At 42.9% G+C, this 24,558-nt stretch overlaps 1 protein-coding gene across 2 annotated transcripts in view; it reads right to left on the bottom strand.

Moving 5' to 3' along the window:
• The window catches only part of LOC307023133 (inactive phospholipase C-like protein 2), a 28,672-nt gene extending 9,615 nt beyond the window's left edge, over positions 1–19,057 (bottom strand). The window contains exons 1-9 of one of the 2 annotated variants that reach the window (XM_079656183.1): positions 18,422–19,057; positions 8,219–8,320; positions 7,427–7,576; positions 7,138–7,298; positions 5,565–6,033; positions 3,528–4,730; positions 2,789–3,038; positions 2,410–2,696; positions 1,008–1,211 (exon numbers count right to left, since the gene is read on the bottom strand). In XM_079656183.1, the coding sequence (XP_079512309.1) occupies positions 1,008–1,211; positions 2,410–2,696; positions 2,789–3,038; positions 3,528–4,730; positions 5,565–6,033; positions 7,138–7,298; positions 7,427–7,576; positions 8,219–8,320; positions 18,422–18,646 (3,051 nt within the window). In that variant the 5' untranslated portion in view covers positions 18,647–19,057. The remainder of the gene's footprint in view (positions 1–1,007; positions 1,212–2,409; positions 2,697–2,788; positions 3,039–3,527; positions 4,731–5,564; positions 6,034–7,137; positions 7,299–7,426; positions 7,577–8,218; positions 8,321–18,421) is intronic. The other variant, XM_079656184.1, reaches the window with a different exon arrangement.
• Positions 19,058–24,558: the final 5,501 nt, after the last annotated feature.

Genomic DNA, 24,558 nt, shown 5'->3' with positions numbered 1-24,558 from the left:
TTGCTTGTTGTATAGCAGAGACAAACAACCCTAGTTCAATTACAGTGTCATGCTTTAAAGACAAACACCTTAATCATGACTTAATAAAAACAGAAAGGGGTTTATTTGTCTTCAATCCAGCCTGTGTTTGGCCATAAACCTGCCTCACTCACACTGCAGTCACTATCTGTAAATTGGCAATTGATACCGACTGTTCATCCTCCCTACCCACAATACTCCTGGGGAATATCCGATATGAAACATAAACAAGTGCACTTTGAGTAAATCTCAGAATATGTGTGTTGCAGCCGGTAGACAGATGGCTGTAAACAGGGTGTAATGTTGTTCACCACAGCAACACATGGAAAGGGTTACAGTGCTGGATTATAGCTGTATGTAAACCACTTATAGGGGGCAAGCAGCAAGCCCCTGAGGGAAGAAGAAGAACTGAGAAAGATTAAAGGGCCGAGAGATAAAAGAGGGAATATCTGACAGTCTCACACTGTATCCTTGCAGCGACCTAAACCCACAAACTGAAGGACTAATCCCGCCTTATTGACTTTTGATTAGTTGATTAACAGTCCAATTGACCGCTCTTCCCCCTTTTATTTCTCTCTGTGTTTCCACGGGGGAGGCTGGATTTATTTTTAGACGTCATTAAATAAAAATAGGCCTGTTAAATAACTTTCTCCCGGTCGATGATAGCCTGCAGTTTATTAGTCTGGGAACACGTGGTGGCTTGGAGCCAAGGTGAGGATGTCGCCAATGTGTTTACGAGTCACGTTGCAGCCATAGCAAACGTGAATGTTGTTTCCTACACAACAATGAGAGCCCAATTTGTGTTTGAGAACATATCAGTTAAAAAGGAAGCTTTTGTCTTGAAGGCAGGGGGGGGGGGGGGGGGTCATTGTTGGGTCAAGTAGACAGGAGATGGGAGGGGCGCACTGATCTTTGCTGTTTCCTCCCTTTTTATGTCTATCTCCTTTATCTGAGAAACCTAAAGCATGTTTACTGTCTTCCTTTCTCACCATTTCATAAGTTGAGACGACCCGGCGAAGCACGTCAGGGAGGGGCCCCTGGGGTTCCAGTGCGGGGTAGTGGTCCCGGAGGTCAAACAGTAGCAATGGCGCCCCGTCTGGCCCTGAAACCCGGGAGCCCAGAGCGAGCACACACTGCATGAGGTTAGCCGCCACGGACACGCCACACAGATCTCTGAACACTGCTACTGAGTTCTGTTGGAGGAAAGAGAGACAGGGCGGACACATGTTAGTCTGCTACTGTACACACACGGTTTAGAATCTCTCTCTTTCTCTCTGTATTTCCTTACCCTGGTGGAAAAAACAGTACGGATACAGGGAGTGAAATCAAAATGAAATAAACAGAAAATATGTGAAATCACTTCCTGCTACGTCTCACACTTGATTTGTTTTCACACACACACACACACACACACACACACACACACACACACACACACACACACACACACACACACACACACACACACACACACACACACACACACACACACACACACACACACACACACACACACACACACACACACACACACACACACACCAGCTGTGTTGTTATAGTAGATCAGGTTGAAGGTGTGACACGAGAAACCACAGATCAAGTTTCTGCCTGGCTCTAAAAAGTTGGATCAGTTTTTTGATTTTTTTTTTTCAATTGCAGAAAATGTGCCACCCTTTCTTCCCTTTGCTTTTTTTCTGGTACAAACACAATCACTACTGTTACATTTCAATAGATATGAGCACGGAAGATAAGACTGTTTACCCTCTATGAACCAGCAGGAATATAGTGAATTATTTTGTTCAAGATTCAAGGCTTTGTTGTCATTTGCACATTAGCTACAGTGTAGATATGAATGAAAACATATTTAGTGGATGCAACCAAATTTCCCAGAATCCAATGCAACATCTTCCTATACCTATGTTATATCAGGGGTTCCCAAAGTGGGGGTTGCGAGATGATTACAAAATAAAAATGGAAAATAAAAAATGGATAAACATTTTTTTTTTTTTTTTTTTTTTAAATAACGTTTGCATAGACATTTTCATATCATGCAATCGAAAGTGAAACTTAAGCTCGCTCCATTGCGGAGATATTCCCGCCAGAGTAGGGAAAACTGACATCAATTCACTAGCATCCGCCCCCCCGTCCCCCGTCCCCCCCCCCCCCCCCCCCCGTCGACAGGGGGTCGCTAGTCTCTAGCACTGTTATTTTGGGGGTCGCGGGGTGAAAAGTTTGGGAACCCCTGTGTTATCTGACCATCAGTCTAAAACCCAGTGATATTCAGTGTATCAAATAATCACATTTGAGAATCCTGCTTGATGAATGATTTCAATGAACCCAGAAAACAAACAAAATCCTTGTTGATTAATGTTATGCTGCTTTCTTCCTCACCTGCATGTTTTCCTTCAGGTCAGTGGCATCTCTCAGCGGAGGAGAAGCCATCTTGAAGACCTCGTCCACAGCCCGGACCCCCAGGTCCCTCAGAGCTGCGTAGTTCCTCCCTTTGCGGGCCTTCCTCACCGACAGTCCCCTCTTGTGAGGCTTCCCCCCTCCCCTCCGGTTGGTGAGCGCCACGTGGACGAACAGCTTGGCGTGGGGAAGCTCCTCCCCCGTGAGAGACTGGAGCGGGACGTGTCGGTACCCCGGCTGAAGACACTCCAGCGGAATGGTGTACTGCCCTGTGGTGGTAGGGAGATTAGATTGAATTTGAAAGCATATCATGACATTTTAATTTATCGTTACAGTTGTGACCTCTGACCCGGACACTGACCTATAAACTCATCCCCTATGAAGTCGTCATCCAGCACCACGAAGCGCACCATGGTGAGCTCCGGCAGGTTGATCTGGAACTCGAAGCTCTCATCGAACACGGGGTTGTCTCCGTTCTGGGTCACCGTCCTGGTGCGGCGCTCCGTGCAGTCGGCCGGGATGCCGTGGATCTCAATGTACACGTAGGGGTCCACCACGTCTCCTTTGGCCCCCGAGCCCCTCGGCTTGGGCAGGTTCTGGCCGCTTATCACCTGGGAGAAGGATCAACATAAAGGTTGTTCATACATTTTCAGAACCTCATAATGACTTGAGAACAGAGGTTTTCAAAGTAAGAGGCAGGCCTGTCCAGGAGGGCTAGACTTTTCAGGAGAAGTGAAACATATCAGAGGTTATTACATTACTACATACTTTCGAGACAGTATTTCTTTTTTTTCATTTTTCCCACTTATTCATAATCTTATAAATACCTTCTTTTTTATCAATGTAGTTTAGTCTGCAGTTGTGTCAACCAGCAATATGAAACTATCTTAACTAGTTTTTTCAGAGCGTTTATGACCAATGTAGGCTATTTTGATACCATAGGCATCCAGGAATTGAGAGAAATGATGAAACTAAGTAACTAAGGGAGATTAAGGGGATGCCTTTCCAGCTTTGTTAGGGAAGGCCCACAGAACCAGACTTTGAAAACCCCTGATTAAGAGGATCATTCAAGTTTTAAACAACTTCACAAAACACCACACCTTGACATGAAGCAGCTGCGGAGACACACCAGGCACCGTGTCTCTGGTGTCTGCGCTGAAATAGGACACCTCCTGCCGCATGATGGCAGGCCGCAGGACGTAACCACAGTTCCCATTCTGCCTGAACCACGCCGTGTTCAGGTCCATCATCAGTCCCGCTGTCTGGAAATTCATAGACACTATCTGGCAGCCGCACTTCCACAGGTCCTGAGGGTTCATGTTGCTGGAGTCAATACGCATGGGGCTGGGGTAGACCCTCGACAGGAAATGCTTGTTGTGATTGACAAAGTCTCCGGGGCTCTCGCCAGCGAGACGCACGGCCAGAGTCTCGTGGAAGGAACACAGCTCCCAAGGGTTTTGGCTTTTAGATGACGTGGGGAAATCAATGAAGCTGATGGAGCGGCAAAGTGTCACGAGATCAGAGAGCTCCTTCAAGAGATGGAAACGTTTGGGAGGAAGAGGAACAGGAGGGACAGCTGTGACACTTTTCTGCAACATTTCCTTTTCATTTCCTCCAGGCGCTGCCCCCCCGCTGTTGGCCGCTTTTATCTTTTGACTCATCTCTGCCCCTTCATCCTCCTCACTCACCTCCCCATCCTCCCCATCAGGCCCCAACTTTTTACCCTTTAGTAGAATTCGATTCCTCAGGGCATGCGGTGATGGCAGGTATGACTTCCCTTCGTATGGGGGATCTGCGTATAACTTCTCCCCGAGTATCTTCACCAGATGTTGCCACACGACTTGCTGTTGTTGGACAGAACAATGGTTCTCAATACAAACAATTAAAGGGTAATGAGAAGCCACAAACGCAAACCTTCCGATTGCGTCCAACACACAATGCAGGAGCAGAGGCGGGGAGAGGCTGTGTCCCGTACAGACCACAGGCTCTCCATCGGGGCCGTCCCACACGTCCACCTCCACACAGCGACATCCCATCTTCAGCGCCCGGATGTAGCCGGAGATATCGGACGGACCTCGAAACTGGTCCTCGATGAGGTAAGTGTTGTGGGAGGAGCTGATGTAGTAGTGGGACAGAGGCTGGGTCATGTCCTGGCACACGCCGTCGTGCTCCCTGTCGAAGAGGTGGCACTCTGCTGAGGTGAGGTAACTGGTGAAGCCGTCCAATGACAGGTACCCCTGCTGCCGGCCCTCCTCCGACGGCTCGTGGGAGAGGATGAGCTTCAGGCTGGTCTCCTCACTCACCTGGGGGAGGAAATGGATGGAGAAAGAAAATGGATAAGGGTGTATTCTATGTGTGTATGTGCATGTTCATATATCTCAACAACAGTTTGAACCTCACACTTTGAGGGTTTATTTCTTGTGACTGAAGGGAGTGCAGTGTTGACATGGGGCAAATTGTTAGCATGGTGGTGCTATATTAAAAAACCATACGTTTCCCAGACAAAATAATTTTTTGGACCAATCCCGTCTATCCATATAAGCCATTTGTGTCTAAATCAATTTTCTCCCAATTTTAATTGTTTCCCAATCTTTTTCTGCTACCCCTAATAGAATGACTTACCAATTTTCACAACATTTCGTACAGAACATCTCTGTACCAAGCCGGAAACAGCTACTTCATTCGTTTTTTTAAAGTTTTATACAGTTTCGCCCAAATGCTGTGGGCAGGGCTTATCCAAAATATGTATTGTGTTATTGCAATCACATTAAGTAGAAATGTGTAAATAGGATTCAAATTTGGTGCCATTTTGCCAAACGGCAGTGCAGCATCATTTAACTTTAATGGATGCTCACATCTCTTTCTGACTTTTTGTCTATATCTGTATGTATGTATGCACTTTCTCAAGAACCGTTCATCCAATCGACTTCGCAGGGGTATTGCTGAGGACCCCTGGGAGGGAAGTGTCGAGTGGATCAGTGGTTCTTGACAACACTGCAAGAAGCCCTACAGAGGGCAAAGCAATCAGCCCGTTCTGAAGGGAACAGGCACTGCAGGAGTGGATGAGATTGCATTTGTGAATGTAAGCCTGACTTGTTTTCTGCTATTAGTAGGCGGGATTCATTTGTGTTACCCACTTGAGCCATGCCTTGTTCAGCCTCGAGGAACCTCATCAGGTCTTTGGTGTCCAGAAACTCCTTGTTGCTTGAGAACTGCACCAACAGGAAGTAGATCTCCGGACGTGTGCAAAAGTCATGGAATACCTTGATGAAATCCTGCTTGGTGACGCGCTCATTTCTTCCTATTGGTCTTTTGTTCTCGCCGGGATCTTTAGCTCCAGATTCATTTTCTAGAGTGAGCCCACTCATGCTGGTCCTGAATCTTTGAAGCTCTTTAAACCTGAGCTCCACTTTGCCACCGCCCACACCAGGATTCACGCTCCGTATCAACTTAACGGCCAGCTGTAAGCGTAACCCTTCCACGTCTTCTTCCAGATCGTCTGAATCCGCGGCCGAGGAGAACAGCTGCTCCAGCCAGCCGAGGCGGAGGCTGTCCTGACTGCTGGCCAGCATGTCCAGGGCGTGTTTCCCATACTGCATCAGATACCTGGAGGAGGATTAGAGAGGGACAGACAGAGTTAGAGGAAAACGAATGTTATCCTTACAATGTAACTCGCTGACAATAAAATAAAATAACTGCAGCAGTCGAATCGATTTCAATTCAAATCAAATTCACCGCCAGTCCTGCAACACAAACACGTCTCAGAGAAGGACACGAAGAAATAAGACAGGCACGATGTCACTATTCACAGCCAATAAAAACAAGAAGACAGGAAAGTCTGCAACATGAGATATCAGGTTGGACTGACATAAAGGGAGTAACTGTATTTGCTAGATTAGCCTACGCCATATATACAAACCTCAGTTAAACCACAAATACATTTCACCTATCTCTAGGAACCAGCTTCTCAAAATGCACAGGTGTTAAATGCACCAAGAGTAAGTCTACCAAGTTTCTGACTGACAATGAGTGATTCAATGAAGGCAAAATGTCAATATATGGGTAAATATGTCTTCCCTAAATCACCAAAATGACAGCTTTATATAACAAAGAACAACATCTTAAATATCAAACAGGAAGTATGTAGATCAGAAAGCTCTTTACTAGGGCTGTGCGATTATGGCAAAAATCATAATTACGATTATTTTGGTCAATAATTGATATCACGATTATTAAATACGATTATTCATTAACTTTGAAAACATCCATTTATTGAACTTTAAAACAAATACAAATAATAATTTGAACAGTATCTTTTCAACTGTTGATTACCCTGAACGTATAATTCAACTGAAAAAACAATACAAAAATAAATGATACATTTAAATAAATAATATCAAAATAACAAATACCAATAAACAAGATCAACAAATATTTTTGGAGCGCACTTCCACAAGCTACTAAACATATATAAATAAAAATAAATTCGATCAAATATGTTGCAGTGCACTGTCACAACCTAGCAAAGCAAAATAATTGTTTTTTTCGATTATGTTGTTTTCTTAATTGTGGCAGGCCAAAATCGTAATTGCGATTAAAATACGAGTAATTGCACAGCCCTACTCTTTACCTATAAAATCAGTGTTTCTGGTACATATTACAATCGGGTGAACAATGCAAGACTGCTCCTGATTATGTGATGCATCATACCTCAGGCCAGTCACCCAAATGTTAGCCACTTCAGCAGAGTTGGCCACCAGGTCCAAGCTCTCATACATCTCTCCATAGATGATGGAGAACGCACAGTCCTCTGAAATCTGCTCATAAACACCACTGGTGCGGAACGTCTCTGTGTTGCGGCCGGTCCGTACCTAGAGAGATGAGAACAGCCACATCAGACGCAATAAAAACAAATCAAATGTTGACCTCCATTTAGTAAAGGGTTGTAAATATTCCCTTTGCTTCAGTCTAAAGGACTTTTTTTTCTCTTGACACTGACCTCTCGTATGGAAGCCAGAGATATGCGGGCTTTGTCTGACTCCTTCTTGGACGGCTCCCAGCACAGAGCCTGCAGCCCGGCGTCCAGCAGGTAGTAACGCTGGTAAACACGGGAGTTGGTTCGGATTTTCTTCAGCTCAATCCCCTCAACCTGGAAGCAAAATATAATAATAATAATATTCATAATAATAATAAAGCTTTATTTATTTAGCACTTTTCATACAACAATTGCAGCTCAAAGTGCTTTACGAAATGACACATCACAAGTTAAAAACAAACAACAAGAAATTCCCCCCTTTTTATTTGTTAAGAACTTTAAAAGGTGCATGCAGCAAAATATGACATGTTATCAGGTTAATAGACAAAAGGAGGTAAAATGTATGGTAATACAAATCAAATCAAATAAATAATGGTTTCTCTCTGACAGGTAAGACACAAGACAACTGAGTCGATGCAACAATATAAAACCCCATAAAACAAAGTGAACATATAGGTACAACAGAAATAAAAAAATTAAAAGATTAAGACCTATAAAATAAATAAAACAATATAAAGGTAGGTAAATAATAAAGACTAAAAGAAAATTTCAAGTTGGGGGTTGCTAATAAAAAGCTAATCTAAAAAGATGCGTTTAAAAATATGGAAGAAATTGTAACCCTCCGAACAAGCCCCCTGTTTGAGGCTGTGATCTCACATAGACCCTTGATGCATGCACTGGACATTCAATATGTATTGCACAGATATGTAAAAGGTATGTTCTGCAATGTAAAGGGTTACAGTGTGGCTGACCCACCATGGAGTGGATACAGTCTGCAGCACTGCTGATCTTCTTCTCTGACAGGCTGCTGCTGAAGGACACCGTCTTCTTCCGATCCCGACCGGCACGTGAGCCATCCTGATGAGAGAGAGAGGGGGGAAGGATGGATGAGAGGACGTCGCAAATCAAGAGAGGAGGAGGGACGGTCGAGGAGATAATAAGAAGTGAGCTGAATGAGAGTTAGCCTGTTTTGGCTTTAGCATGACAAACAATTCTTTCCATCCACTTTTGATATCAGAAGATTAAAGGGCATGTCATTTTATATAACCGTACATAAACACAGATTATTTGGTCTACTGCATAAAAGCCTCCCATTCCCAATCCGTTATTGTTTTTCCTGATGCTAAAAGCCTTCGCGTGCCCTTGCCCTTCACCATAACACCATAAATCATACCTGAGGAGACAGAGGCAGCAGGCAGCAGCATTTTAATTCTGCCCCCCCCCCCCCTCCCCCCTCATCGACGCCCGCAGACCCAATCAGTTTATCTGCGCTCACCATCGCAGCTCATCCATCTGATCTATTGACCGATCAGATATCACCCCCACGGAAGACAGATAAGAGCATATATGTGGGCGAGGTTATTCAATTAAAGATGTATTAGAGGCCTGATCAAATCCAATCAAAGACTTCATTGAAGCTAATCTGGGGCAGGATGACATCATTGGAGCTGAATCAAGCCTACGTAAAGTGATTGAAGACGCAAACACCCACATGCTCAACACACAGCGGTTTTCTTATGTACTGCATATATATCACAACAAGCAGTGAAGAAGAAGACAAAATGTCCTAAAAACAAAAGCTTTTAAATACTTTTCACACACTGGGAAGATTCAGATGTTCCTTATGATAATTCAAAAGAATGTACACACACGGTTGCCCATAAAATTGGAATATCTTCTTTTTTTTTTTTAAGATATACACTTTATCTATCAAGAATAAATCACATTGTCACACTCATTATGAGAAGAAGTCAAACATATGTTATTCCAACTTTATAGACAACAGTGTATAACTACTTTTATTATGAATTCATCTAAAAATCAACTTCTTTCAACTGGAATACAAATAAATGTATAATTGATAGTTAAAAAGACCATCACATTTGCCTAGAGCTAATAGTGCTGTCATCAAATAACATGTTTTGTATGACCTAGAGTCAAAAATGTAGATATTTGTTTTATTTTAACATAAATCTTCACATTGTAAAAAATCTGGAACTTTTGGAAATCGACTGAAAGAATGAATGAATCATCAAAATAGTTGTGAATGAATTTTAGGTCGAGGTAACCATAACACATAGTTAAATACATTTGTATGTAGTGTGTGTGAGTCCTTCCCATTGTATACAATTAAACATGATATCAAAGTCTAAGAATATATTTAGATCTCTTTAAAAAGTAGTTTACCTTTAAAAAATTGAATACATCAAAGACAATAAAATATAAATACTCAATATCAGTATTTGTGTTGTTGAAACTTGATATCGTGCAGCCTGTTGCTGTGGGGCTAACACATACAGCTCACTTGTTTTGGAGTGATTCATAAGTCCAAATTGATCACCAGTAGACCAATCAACATTTTCATATTCATAATGAACATCTGTGAACACTGATCCGCCGCTAATTAAAATCTACTCATCAGCATGACTCTGATTTCATTCAAATACGAGTTCAAATGAACCTCAAGAGCACTTGGATCTTTTATGAGAGGATAGAGAAGGAAACCTTTCATATAAAAGAAATCTGGGGGATATGAAAGAGATATAAGAAAAATAATATATCTGAAGAATATGAATGAACACGTGAGAGAAGGGAAGCTTCATTCTCAGAGGATGAAAAGCTTTTCCTCAGAGGGAACCATCATTGCAAATCCTCATTGAGTTGCCTCATTACGATGAAGAAGTGTTTCCGATGGAGATGTGCTCGTTTAAGCCGGCGCACGGAGGGAGGGAGGTGTCGCTCTAAAAATACCCAAGGTGCTTTAGGGTATAATGGATGTGGTGGGGTCGTAGAGACAGGAAGTTTTCCCTTCAAGACCCCCCTTTTGAGCTTACTCTGAAAACTGCAGGAAGCTAAAGGAAGAGATCTTACCTTGGAAAATGATTGACCTGTACTTCAAATAAAGAAACATTGCAAACTCAGATCTGTAACACAACCTTAGCTATAGATGATCACTCGTGCTTCTGATCCCAACTACTGTACAATACTGCAACTCACTTTTAACCTGCCTCAGCAAATCGTCTCTGAGCTGGTCCAAAACGCTGCTGCAAAGCCACCCATGTACTGTAATCTTCTTTACTCAGCCTTCCAATCAATACAGGATTGTGTTCTTGTTTTTAATAAAGGGCCCTGCATGTTCAAGTACATCTCTGACCTGTACCATCCTTAATTCAGCCGCTGTAGGTCACCTGGCTTACAGGTTATCGTACGCACTCAACTTTAATCTTCTTTAAAAGCAGCGAAAGAAACACTCATTCAAACTGGCCTTTTTCTCACCTTGTGGCCTACTATTTTGTGGGTTTTAAGGTCTATTGCGGCTTAGGTTTAATTGTTTTGTTTTTGTCAATACTTACCTACTCTGATGGTCAATTTTAGCCCCTGAGAAAGACATTAGCAAAACAAAAACACAAACTGGGATTTAAGCTAATTGATTTTGGGTTCTAATTTTGTTTTAAAGCTGCCATTTTCGGAGTGTTAAAGTAACACCTCTGATTGTTACCTCAAATAGAAAAAACAAATGCAAGTCCACCCCACCAGCAGCAGCATTTAATTTGAAGACTGTGCTAAATTAGAAAGCTCATGGGAAATTCCGACTGATGCACAATGAGGCGCCGAGCCAACCGTTATTGACTTAACTCACAAACAGAGACACAGGCACCATCACACAGGAGCACAGTGTGTGTGTGTGTGTGTGTGTGTGTGTGTGTGTGTGTGTGTGTGTGTGTGTGTGTGTGTGTGTGTGTGTGTGTGTGTGTGACATTAGCAGTAATGGTCCCTGTGTGGCTGTACCAGCACCAATCACAGTTCACACGTTACTGCACATTAATAACATGGTCTCCACAGACAGCCATGTGACCTGTAAAACACGTCATTCTCTGTTTAATAGACCAGCGATAGACAAAAAATCATATGGAAGTAATATAATGTTCTCTAAATACTGTTAAATCTAATAAACCTTGAAAAGGGGAAACACCAGGGTCCTCACAGTGGTTTCTTCAAATGTTGGGATTCGATTATCTCACATGCGGAGGTTGTCGTGCACCTCTGTTAGCGCAGACATAAATTACAGATAGAGAGAGACATAGCCAAACAGCACTGACGTCACTGTGGACTCTAAATTAATTATCCTGACAGGATAAAACTAAAGGTCACAGATTAACCCGCAAGTAGATAAATACATGAATAAAACACAAAGGTAAATGAATTGATTTTCCCATGTAAAAAAAAAGACACACATGCCTAACCAGATTAGAGTACACACACAAACAAACACACACACGCACACACACACACACACAAACAAACAAACACACACACACACACACACACACACACACACAAAGAACAACAAAACTAGTCATCCTCTATACCCTGATAAAAAAGATTCCATTTGGCTTTAATCTCTCTGAGAAATTACTTGATGTCTCCGTCACAAAGACCCTATTTAGTTTTTACTGCCTGAGAGGAAGATGAGTCTTCAAAACCACCACTGCGCTTCAAAACAGGAAACCGGCCGTCAGCTTGTCACAGAGAACTTCCTGTGGCTTCACTGAGAGGCAAGTGAAGCGACACAGAAGACTGAACCAAGAAAAAGAACAACGAGAGGATTCCTGTACAGTGACACAGTAAGGGCGGGTGTCACTGCTGTGTGAAAACTCATCACTCAGTAGTATTGAGTTCTATTTTTATTTTCTACGGTATCCACATGCAGTATGAGCCCAACAAGTTATTTCTTACCAAATGTACAATAGTAGCCATGTTGACAGAATTGGTTCCTCTCAATACATTGTAAAAATAACTTGTTGAATATTTATATCGGAGTATTTATATATATTTATCAGAACCTCTCTTGCAGCTTCAGCAGTTAGTTAAAGGGGCCCCATGGTGCTAGTTTTCAGGTTCATATTTGTATTTGTAGGAAAAATATAATTTAAAAAAGAAAAAAAATCATAATTTGAAAGATTATTGATTCGAAAATAATATACACTACAGTAAAAATAAGTCTGGGTCTCTGTGTTTCATTCAAGCTCGGCTCTGTGTGTGTGTTGAACGAGCCATTTTATGTGCGTGCGTGTGCGAGCGAGAGAGAGCGCGCACCGGTACCGGATATCGTTGTTGTTAGCTTCTGGTGCTAGCGAGCTACGCTAACGGATATAAGGAGCTTTTTCAACAACAAGGTGGAGGAGAATCCTCTCCTGTCGGACTGAGAGGCTCAGTGAACTAAAGGACTCCCTCAGTGGCCGGGTCTCAAACGTTTTGGTCACCATTAATGTAAACAATTATTTCCGAGGTACACGTTTATACTGTATGATCATTATAGTTATAAAAAAATAATAGAATAAATGAAAAACAAGTATGAAATACTATATGACAGTAAAAAAAGAAGTTTAAAAGGCGAGTGATAAGTAAAATATCCATAAAGAAATAGTAAATCTGTTTACAGTTCTGTTTCAAATGGGTGTTGAGAGATGTATCCATAGATCTCTTCATTTTGCTCTCAAAGTGCACCAGATGGATGCTTTTAACTTCAATATTTGTTTTTTAAATCTTCCCGGGGGAGCATGCTCTACTGTGACCTGTTTTCATGCTTTAATGTTAAAAAAGGTCTATTTTGTGGAAGAGAAACTCCCTCTGGTGTAGGGCTGCTCGATTACGACAAAAATCATAATCTCGATTATTTGGGTCAATAATTGATATCGCGATTATAAAAAACGATTATCCATTTACTTTGAAAACATCAATTTATTGGAGAAAAAAAATGTGAACAGTATGTTTTTAACAGTTGATTACCCTGAACTTTAAGTATAATTCAACTGAAAAACCAATAAAAAAAAAAGATTATAAAAAAAAAATTATAAAAAAATAATCGTTTTATTTTGATTACGTTGTTTTCGTAATCGTTGCAAGCCATAATCGTTATTGTGATTAAAATACGATTAATTGAGCAGCCCTACTCTGGTGTGAACTTTGGTATTTTTGCCTTTGCAGACCATTTGCATGCACTAAAACCTATACAACACTATACACAAGAAAGAGAAACGCTACAAAAAGCATAATAGGGCCCCTTTAATAAAAAAATGTATCTTCCGGTTTTTAGACTACTGTGAATACATTTGGGAAATGATGCACTGCTATGAAACTACTGATGTTCCTGATAGGACAGATTTAACGGTAGGGGCAGATGGACGGAAGAAGGGCGAGAGAAATGGGGTACACTGTGTGGCAGAGCAGATTAGATGCAGTTATGACAGAGGGACATCACAGAAAGTTCAAACTTGAGGACAAAGATTAGCAAAAACAGAAGAAAAAGCTAGAGGACGGCTGGAGCAAAACAATAAAGAAGCTCTTTGGCAGATTACTTCTTATCTTTATGGATACAGTCACAAAGACTCGGCCCTTGGTTTATTGCCTGTAGGCAGCAGCAGAGCCTTCAGGACCCAGCTGACATGCATGAATGGTATGATGCATGAGAACTTATGTTTATATGGATGCAACAAGCCTGTATCACTAATTACAGCATCCCACACTCGAGAAGAAGTATGAATGAGAAGTAGTTCATTGGCGCATGTCATCTTTTCTTCCACTAATTCAGACAGACAGAAAATCACAGAGATGGTTGTTAGGTGGGAATGTAAAGAATAGAAGAGAGAGAAATTGGCACTGTCTTCCCTGTGGCCTTGTGTTTGACGGAAGATGATGGATGATTAATGGCATGGCTTATTCCAGTGTCTCTCACAGTGGAAGGGGCTTTTAGGAGGTGATTTACTGGGAAATGTGAGATACAGTGTGGAACGAGCAAAATAAGGCATTCCAAACTAAATGTAAGGGACACTACTACCAAGATTTAGTATTGTATGCAGAAACATAAGGGGTTGTTTTTAGGTTTAGTTGTGTTTCATTATAATTACTTAAAGGCTCAATAAGTAGGATTAGTAGAAAACAATCACTTATGACCAAGCGGCAACCTCCGGTGCTGGGAAAATAACTGTCATATTGAATAATCATCAAATTATTATTATTTGGGGACCATTTTTGATCCATGGTACTAATTACAGTTTGATTAATATTAGTGTGTAATAATGTGTTGAGTGTGACTGCAATTGCTAACAGGACAAGTTAAATAGGGTGCAGGAAGCATTATGTGGTGAAATTATTCTGTCAGCAGCTCAGTGTAGAATATGTGGTGATTCACAGTGTCTCAACCGCTCCGTCAGTCAGCTGATTATTTTTGGTGTATAATCTCTATTTTGTATAACTTCTGCAAATGCACGATAAAACTCTAAATCTAGAAAAAGTCTGAGACTGCTCAGTCTGACTTTAAACCCTGCCTTTGAAGCGAGTAGAGCTGCAGATGCTCTTTTACGCCTCAAACCTTTGAAGTCCCATGTGCGTTCAAACACAGGTACACAAACACACACACACATACACACCACAAAAATGAAACAATTAAAATGTGCGGCCATATTGCCAGAAAGCTAACCATGATTTCAGCTAAAAAACGTCACAGGTGCATTTACTGAAAATATCATTACCGCTAAAACCGAGAGCAGACAGTTTGAGCCTTGAGTCGAGCATCAACGCCACAAAGTACCGAGCGATGTTTCCACACGACTCAGTGACTACTTTGCAGAGGCTCATAAACAGGCTCAAACTTAGACAGCCACACTTACAAAGCTGGATATGATGATAGTGAGCACGTATGTGGAGCAATCCCCAGTGGCTCCATCACAATCAGAGAGGAGGTTTACCCACTCCCTGAGCTGTGCAGGGGTCATGCTAATACAGGCTAAAGTGTTTTAAAGCAGGCAAAAGATGTGGATTTAAACTGCAGGAGGTGCTCAAGGCCCCCCCCCCCCCCCCCCCCAACTGCGCTACTGCTAACGCTTCCGGCTAATGCTGCTCCCTGGGTCTGAAAAACACACAAAGTAGGCCTATGTGTTTTTACGCATTTGTACATGCATTTGCACAGATTTACTATTTGTAACACAGGCACGCACACACTGAAAGTGACAACATGCGTTTGCTTTAACTTATCATTATGAAGTATATGTCAATTTCACAATGTCATGGCCATGAAAATAATGACTTTCAGCTTTTAAATTGGTTCCCTGTAAGCCTCGCTTTAACTATGCAATTATGTCTGCTTATAGATGGAGAAGTCTCTTTCACAAGATAAGAGAGACACTGCATCACTGCCTACCAGAGAGAATTTATATAAGAAGCAACTAAGCAAGTCAATAAAACAGCAGTAGCTATCCTCAGGTAAGGAACAGGTACACTACACACAAGTAACCTGCCTTATTATGTATGCACCAGGTGTTTTATTTTTGCCTTTGTCATAGCACAGAGATAAGAGCTTCTAGTTATTTTGGATTCATACATCTCTTTTGCTTTGGACTGCTAGCAGTAGCCATGTTACTAACGATTCATTTTTTTAACTTCAAACACACAATGTTAACACACTCTAAAATGGCACGCCAACATCGGACAAGGCCGTCGTCACAAGTGGAAAATAATGCATGAAGCGGCCCGGTGATTTGAATCCACTCCAACATCTTTTTGTTCTTCCATTTAGTTTTGACGCTGGAGACAGGAGAAGGCTAGCTTTGTTTAACATCAAGACGGGAAACAGGTGCTGGCCTGCGATGTGTTACCTTCTGACAATGCCAGGTTTACTGTTTCCTTCTGCTTTCAGCCTTTTAAGCTAACCGTCTCCAGTGGTATCAACCTTCTCAATTACCATCCAGGATATAGAAAATGTATATGTATCCTAAAATGTGGCTATATTCAGTATCTTTTAAGAATCGAGCCAATACTTGGCTTATTTCCACTTAAAAAAAAACACGATTTGGTTAAACTGCTTTTTTTCCCCCTTGGTTAATAAAAAGCTAAGAATCTGGAGATGTGGTTTTCATGTCATGCTATGCCTACTATTCTATACTCTCTCTCTCTCACACACACACACACACACACACACACACACACACACACACACACACACACACACCACACACACATTAACATGCAAACCATGTATGTCTGAGTGTATGCGAACGTCAGGGCATGAGAAATGAAAAGCTGAAAATATATATTGTGCCAAGCTGTTTTACTAGAAGGCAGGTCTATGCAAGTGTGTGTGCGCTTGTGTGCGTGTTTGTGTGTTTGAAACAAAGAGATAGAGAGTACCTGATGGTTATCTACATGGAGATGAACTGAAATAGAACAAACTAAGTGGGCACCTTATTCTGCATCTCCTTCACGCACACACGAGTGAGACAGAATGAATGAGAGGACAGTCTGCGGTACATACTGATGAAATACAATTAAGGATGAATACTTTAGCCAAAACCAACGGACAAAAAAGACACACACTGGACCTAAATCCCATGACTTGTGTGAAAAGCAGACAGGAATGTTGTGTTTCCTGTTTATCTGCCCTCATACCACCCCAGATTCCTATTGTTGTTGTCCTGAGCTATAGAGGTAGTTTGAGAAACAGCACTGTTGTGTAAACTGTTGATTTATTTATTCTCAGCTCCATCTTTCTAAAGCCTCAGGTGTCTAGAATTTAAAACAAAAGCACAAGCATGTGTACACTGTTCTGCTGGAAGTGCATCGATCACTGTCTCAGCATTAAATGGTACTTACTGAAAATGAACAATAATCATTTCCTAAAAATACATGTTTCAATACACGTGACACTTCTCCTGCATTACTGTTTTTTGTAGTTCAAGTGATGCTCTGGATGGAAAGCCAGGACTTATTATCGCCATATCTGACACAGCATGAGACGCCAGTACTCCAACAAAGCAAACAGAGTGTTTTCAAATCTCTGTGTCAGGCTGGCAGCACTGTCGTAACAAACTGAAGACAAGAGCAGACCTGTGTGTGGGCAGGGAGGTGAGAAAAATGTGTGTGTTTCAGTAAAAGAGAGGGAGAAAGTTGACTGTTATCACCAACTGCTCATGACTTAATAGCAATATTGCAACATGAACCTTATGTGGAAATTGGCCAACTGGCCGACTTCCTGTCTCACAGTGAGAGCCAATCAGACACAGATGAGGCCGTGTTGAATAATCGTGTCTTTACAGGCAGCAGCTTTGAAGACAAGCAGCCACTAGAGATCAATGCAATACCTCCCACATGCCCAGAAGGCCATAAAATGACAAAGTTGAGTTATTGATTAGTGCCTTGCAAAAACAACAAACTGAGTATGATATGCATGTCAACAGCTTTCTACTAATAAAGTTGACATTTTCTTAAATATGAGCTTGGATCAGTTCAGGTGGTGGGGTTATTGGACAGGGGTATTTGAGTGTGAGACCGAGTGGGTGGAGGAATTTAAATGCATCTTTAATCACAATAACAGCAGGTGCTCTCACTTATAAGTCCCTTCCCTTCCCTCTCTTGCTGATGGAGTGTTAATTACTGACATGTGTCTGGCAACACATCAACCCTGTATGACACATATGAAAGAAAATCTCTGTAATTGAGGGTTGTTGCTACTGGTTTGGAGTCCTGTGAGTTCATTATAGTCAAGATGTGGGGGCTAAGTGTTTGACAGGCAGCTGTTAAAGTCATTATCAAATGTGACATGATGTCCATCTTTAAGTGGTAAATACTGCTACTCAATTTCTTCAACAGCATTGAGGGAGATGAGGAAACTGATTTCTCCACACAGATGCAGAGGAAGCTGACAGGAAGCAGTCCCAGTATGTGTAGTGACTATGTTGTTTATTGCATTCCATGGCACCAGTACTACATTCATGCAGGGGCTTGCAGTGTATGTGTGCAACTCAAACAACCATAGCCTACTTGATCACTTCCACTGTGGCCTCATTTTTCATGTTTAGAGGTCTACTCTGGACTTGCAACAGTTTGCCGGCATGTATAACATCAAACTACATGTTATTATAAAGCAAGGCTAGCTGTTTTCTCCCTACGGGAAGGACGGCCTACCTTGATCAGACTGCTTCGTCGAGGGATCGCTTTGGAGGCTGAATCCGAACCCGCGCTCTCCCACGTCGGGGACTCGCAGCTGGGCTGCTTCTGGAGCCTCTTCACGGTGCAGTTTCCGTTTGAAACCGGCGTCTCCGGGCTCATACCGCCGCCTCCTGACGCAGCTTTCCAGCCAGCAACCGGTGGACCTACGGCGCTCTTATTGTTCTCTCCAAATTCAGCCATTTGGTGACACTTTTTTTTGTTTCAATTCTCAGTTGTCTTGAAGGCTGCGGGGCTCCGAACGCAACAGAGCTGTAGGCGGACACAGGCGTTCCATCGTGTGAAGTGCACGAGCGAGAGCAGAGGAAACTTCTCTCTCTCTCTCTCTCTCGCTCACCCACCCTTTCTCTCACACACACACACACGCACACACACACATGCAGACACACACTGGTGGGTGACAGGATGAGAGACAGCAGTGACCGACACACCTTCCCGCCGACAACACTCAACACATCACCGCGGTGTGATCAGGAAATGCACACGCTAAGGAGGCTGTGTGCTCCTCTGAAGCCGCCCCTCTCCTAAATGTAAATCCTCTCCACACTGTGCTCCAGAACAACGCTACACTATTATGTTATTTACCCCCCCTCCCCTCTGTCTGCTTTGTGCAGCAGCAGCAGCTAATAAAGCCGTCATCTGTCACCAGGCTGTCAGAAGGGAGGTGTTAGTTCTTTTTGTTCCTCCAACAACCAGAGTGTTGTTCTGTGCTGCTGCTTTCTATTTGGTCAATAAATCAGTAACTAGTGCTCTATATAGACAGTTATAATCCACTATTAAAGACACCTTTTTGGGCTGCCAGGTTGTGAAAGGTGGTTAATACTGGTTTGATTGTTTATTTATAGCAAAGGGCTGAATAATATCTTGACCAGAATCAACTAAAACAACTCTTACAACTCTCAATTGATGATTTATTTACATATTAAATGCCCATCTGACAATAAAAAAAAACGTTATGATTTATAAACATTTATAACTGCAGACTTGGTGATTTAAACTTTTGAATTATAAATATTACATTACATTACATTGCATTTAGCTGACGCTTTTATCCAAAGCGACTTACAATAAGAACATTCGACCAGGAAGATACAACCTTGAAGAAAACCGAATCATATAAGTACATCAGGTTTCATAGAGCCAAACATTTCAAGTGCTACTCAACTGGCTTTAGATAAGCCAGCCCTTTATTAGTATATAAGTGCTTTGTTAGTAATTCTATCGCTCGAAGTGGAGTCGAAAGAGATGAGTTTTCAGTATGCGCCGGAAGATGTGCAAGCTATCTGCTCCTACTGATTTCAATGGGGAGCTCATTCCACCATTTTGGAGCCAGGATAACAAACCCACGTGTTTTTGCTGATGGGAACTTGGGTCCCCCTCGAAGTGCGGGTGCAGCGAGCTGTTTGGCCGATGCAGAGCGGAGTGCACGTGCTGGGGTGTACAGTTTAACCATGTCCTGGATGTAAGAAGGGCCAGATCCATTCACAGCATGGTATGCAAGTACCAGTGTCTTGAAGTGGATTCTAGCAGTTACTGGAAGCCAGTGAAGGGAGCGGAGGAGTGGTGTGGTGTGGGAAAATTTAGGAAAGTTGAAGACCAGACGAGCAGCTGCATTCTGGATGAGCTGCAGAGGTCGGATGGCACATGCAGGTAGACCAGCCAGGAGGGAGTTGCAGTAGTCTAGGCGTGAGATGACGAGAGCCTGGACCAGAACCTGAGTCGCTTTCTGGGTCAGCTGGGGACGTATCCTCCTGATGTTGTAAAGCGTGTATCTGCAGCAGCGGGTTGTAGCAGCAATGTTTGCAGTGAAGGACAGTTTGTTATCTAGGGTCACACCCAGATTCCTTGCATTCTGAGTCGGGGAAACAACAGAGGTGAAGTAAGTAGTTGCCGATGTTGATTGTTAGGTCAAGAGTGGGACAATCTTTTCCCGGAAGGAAAAGCAGTTCAGTCTTGTCAAGGTTGAGCTTGAGGTGATGAGCAGATATCCACTGAGAGATGTCAGCTAGGCAAGCAGAGATGCGTGCGACGACTTGGGTCTCTGAGTGGGGAAAGGACAGAATTAGTTGGGTGTCGTCAGCGTAGCAGTGGTATGAAAAACCATGCGGGCTAATGACAGATTCGAGCGAGTTTGTGTACAAGGAGAAGAGGAGGGGACCAAGAACAGAGCCCTGAGGGACCCCTGTAGTTAATTGACAAGGGTCGGACTCTGACCCTCTCCAAGTTACCCTATAGGTGCGGTCTTTGAGGTAGGAGGTGAGAAGGGAAAGTGCAGAGCCTGAAACTCCAAGTTCTTGGAGAGTGCGAAGGGGGATCTGATGGTTCACCGAGACAGGCCTCTAGTTTATAACATCAGACGGGTTGAGAGTGGGTTTCTTTAGGAGAGGGTTTACTCTTGCCTCCTTGAGACTGTTTGGAAAGTGACCAGAAGTTAGAGAAGTGTTGATGAAATGGGTGAGAAACGGTAGAATATCAGGAGGAGGTTTGAGGGGATAGGGTCCAGAGGACAGGTGGTAGGACGGGCAGAGGTAATGAGGGTAAGAACCTCACTTGGAGAGGGAGGGGAGAAGGAGGTCAGTGTCTGGGTGAAAGGAGGGTCTGGTGACCCAGCGGTGAGTGAGGGTGAGTCAGAAAAAGAAGAGCAAATATCATCAATCTTTTTTTCAAAGTAGTTAACAAAGTCTCTTGACAGAAGGGAGGAGGGGGGAGGGGGGAGGGGCTTTGGTGGAGAAGATAGAAAATAGTTTTTTGGGATTGGAATAGGAAGATTGGATCTTATCTTGAAAGAAAGTGCTTTTTGCCTGAGAGATGGAAGCAGAGAAAGAGGAGAGGAGAGCCTGATAGGTTAGGAGGTCGTCATGGTGTTTGGATTTCCACCGTTTCCGCTCTGCTGCCCGAAGGATGGTTCTATTAGCACGCAGTGCGCCATTTAGCCAGGGAGCAGGAGGGGACTGACGAGCCTGCCGAGATGTGAGAGGACAGAGAGAGTCCAGAGAGGATGAGAGAGGAGAGAGGAGAGTTTCTGCAGCAGAGTTTGGAGGCGGGAGTTGGAACGAGTCATCCGACAGGTGCCGGATGAGAAGAGATTAGGTTGTTATGTTTGGAAAGGGGTAGAGAGAATGAAATGAAGAAGTGATCGGATGTGTGGAGCGGGTTTACAGAGAGGTTAGAAGTAGTGCAGTTCCTTGAGAATATGAGATCAAGGACATTGCCAGCGTTATGAGTTGGTGGGGATGGAGACCGTGAGAAAGCAAAGGTGGTTAAAACAGATGTTAGTTCAGCTATCTTCCCTGTCTGGAGGTCGAAGTCTCCGAGAAGTACAGCGGGAGGGCCAGTTTCAGGGATGTGCGAGAGGAGATGATTTAATTCCTCCAAAAAGTCCCCCAAGGCGCCTGGTGGACGGTAGAGAACAACAATGGTTAATTGTATAGGATGGGTTACCGTGACGGCATGGAATTCAAAGGTGGAAGGAGTGAAGTTAGGTAGCTTGAAGAGGGAAAAGCTCCAGTTGGGAGAGAGCAGGAGACCAGTGCCACCTCCTCTGCCAGTGGGTCTGGGTGTATGGGAGAAGGAATATGCTGTGGAGAGAGCTGCTGGGGTGGATGTGTTGGATGGAGTGATCCAGGTCTCCGTGAGAGCAAGGAAATCCAGAGACTGCAGGGAAGCGTAGCCAGAGACGAAGTCAGCCTTAGGAACAGCTGACTGGCAGTTCCACAGGCCCCCTGAAACGAGATGTTGGGTCTCAGTGGAGCATGTGGGATAGACAAGAGCAGGCCGGTTATATCGATGAGGAGATACACGGGGCCAGTGATAATTGCGAGAGGACACATGAACAGGAATGGAGAAAATACACATGATTATAGCATGAGGGGCTAAAAAACCAAAGAGAATTGAATAAAACATAAGAAAACACCAGCGATACTTTGCTCAATCAAAGTAGGATTTGCCTCCTCTTTGCCTCCCTCGTGACTCCCACAGGACTCCAATGTCTTTGTCAGTCTTACTCCCACAGGACTCCAATGTCTTTGTCAGTCTTACTCCCGCAGGACTCCAATGTCTTTGTCAGTCTTCGTCTGGCTGACGCTCCAGGAAAAAGCCACCTAAGATGGACACCTGATTGCTGAGTTCTCACAGCTGTGGGGGCAAGCCCCTCTAATTAGTTAACTCTCTTCTGCGATTTCTTCTGATGGGCAACAGCAGAGTGTTCCTGCCTATTGTAATGCAGGGTTGAGGTGCGTGACCCACTGAGACCTGTGTAACAGGTTTAGTTGAGCAGATCTGAGATTTAAAATCTCTCAGAAATCGCAGTTTTAGCTACAATTATGAACACATTGATGCAAGCCAACTAAAAGCCTCGTAAACTATGGACTTATTTTGAAACCATCTACACATCACCTATTGACTTTCATAACCACACAGACATCACACTTGTGAATAATTAACATTTATAACTGTAATGTCTGATGTATTAGTCACCTATAAACATGCATTGCTCGGGGATGGATGCCAAGATGCCTTCCTCAAGGGTAAATGCCAAATAAAATTAATTAGCGTTCTCTTTTTTGCTGCCCGAAATCCAATTACTACAACTTAATACATTCTCAGTGAGAACAGAGAGCGGTGCATCCTTGTCCTGCAGACTGGTGTCCACATTCCCTGAACTGAGTTGCTGTGACTCTGCAAAACAAACACCATGCTCTAAATAGCTGAAATGATTTTGTTTGTTGACACACAGGTAAACCAATACTTACCCAAATCAAGGCCGGTGCAAAACTAATGTGCTGTGTGATTTATGTGATTCATCTTCCCCTCCATTTTCAGTATTATTCCCCTATAATAAAACACACATTATCAGCTCCACATGAACATAACTTAATGGCTGCAATAAAAGTTGGGTGCCCTTGCTCAGAAAACTGAAGTATTTTGTGTGATGTAATGCAAGGTGTGACACTGGTAAAGTGTTGGAGGACATGTCTGTGTTTTCCTGCTCTTGGCAGTTTAGTTTGCTCATTTCCATTAAAGGGAAATCATCCGTCTAGCATTCCAGGGGAATATTTCTGGAGGACATTTACACATTAGCTTAAGGAGGCCTGAAGGGGCAAGACAGAGGACAAAACTGTTTTGAGAAGAGGACTAAACTGGATCTGTAGGCTGGACCCCAGGGTCAGATGTCCATTAATAACAGGTGGAGATGTATGGCTTCCATTAATGCCGAACACACCACTGAAGTTAGTACCATCTGTCACGTGACTCACGGTAGCCTCCATCAGCTGCATTTCATATAGTTTAATGTTGCAGTATTTCAAGTCCTATAATCTAGGCTATTGGTGCAGTAAATGGCAGATTAATTATCTTTTAACCCACAAATGCTGGCTACAAGTTGATCAAGCGTTGCTGACATTAATACAGCAGCAGCCAGGCAGCACCACCAAGTTATAGTTATAGGTTGGGGAAACTATGCCACTTGGGTTTTAACATTCCTTTCACAAAGTTGTGGTTGAATTAGGTTCAGCATTAAAAGGCTCAGTTGTGATTTGTGGCATGTGTGTCATATGGAGAGAACAGCATTCATCCTGTACCCTATTTCATTATTGAGTCATGAATCTGCTTTGTCAGGACAGAAAATCGTTGTCACACTACCAGCCTGACCTCGATCAGTGATGGCGAGCTAGGTGCTAGGTTATTACAGTACAACCAGTTTTACTCTTACTGTGCGCACAACTTCTCAGTCCTTAATCTGAAAGGGAAACAAAAGTGTGTGTCATAGATGAGTAGTTTAAATATGTTTTATTACCAAAGCAATAAAGTCATTAATTTGTTGGTAACCCATATGTACAAAAAGTGGTGTTTTGGTGGTATTGTTTCTCAAAATTAAAACCCACCCATATACCATATACTTTCACTTGATGGCACACTGTTTGTGCTATACATTAAAATATACTATTGGTATGGGAATGGAGATGTAGTGAGGACATTCATCATTACGGGTACCATTAAGGATCCCTGTAACCAACTGGTTTTCCTTTGCCACCATCTAGTGTTTGACATCAGAACTAACTACTGAGTTGAGAGAGCACTAAAAGTAGTGAAATGAT

This window comes from Notothenia rossii (genome assembly GCF_949606895.1).
Source record: "Notothenia rossii genome assembly, chromosome: 10".
Lineage (NCBI taxonomy): Eukaryota > Metazoa > Chordata > Actinopteri > Perciformes > Nototheniidae > Notothenia > Notothenia rossii.
The sequence above is the reverse complement of the archived record's forward strand: the minus strand, read 5'-3'. Positions and strand labels throughout refer to the sequence as shown.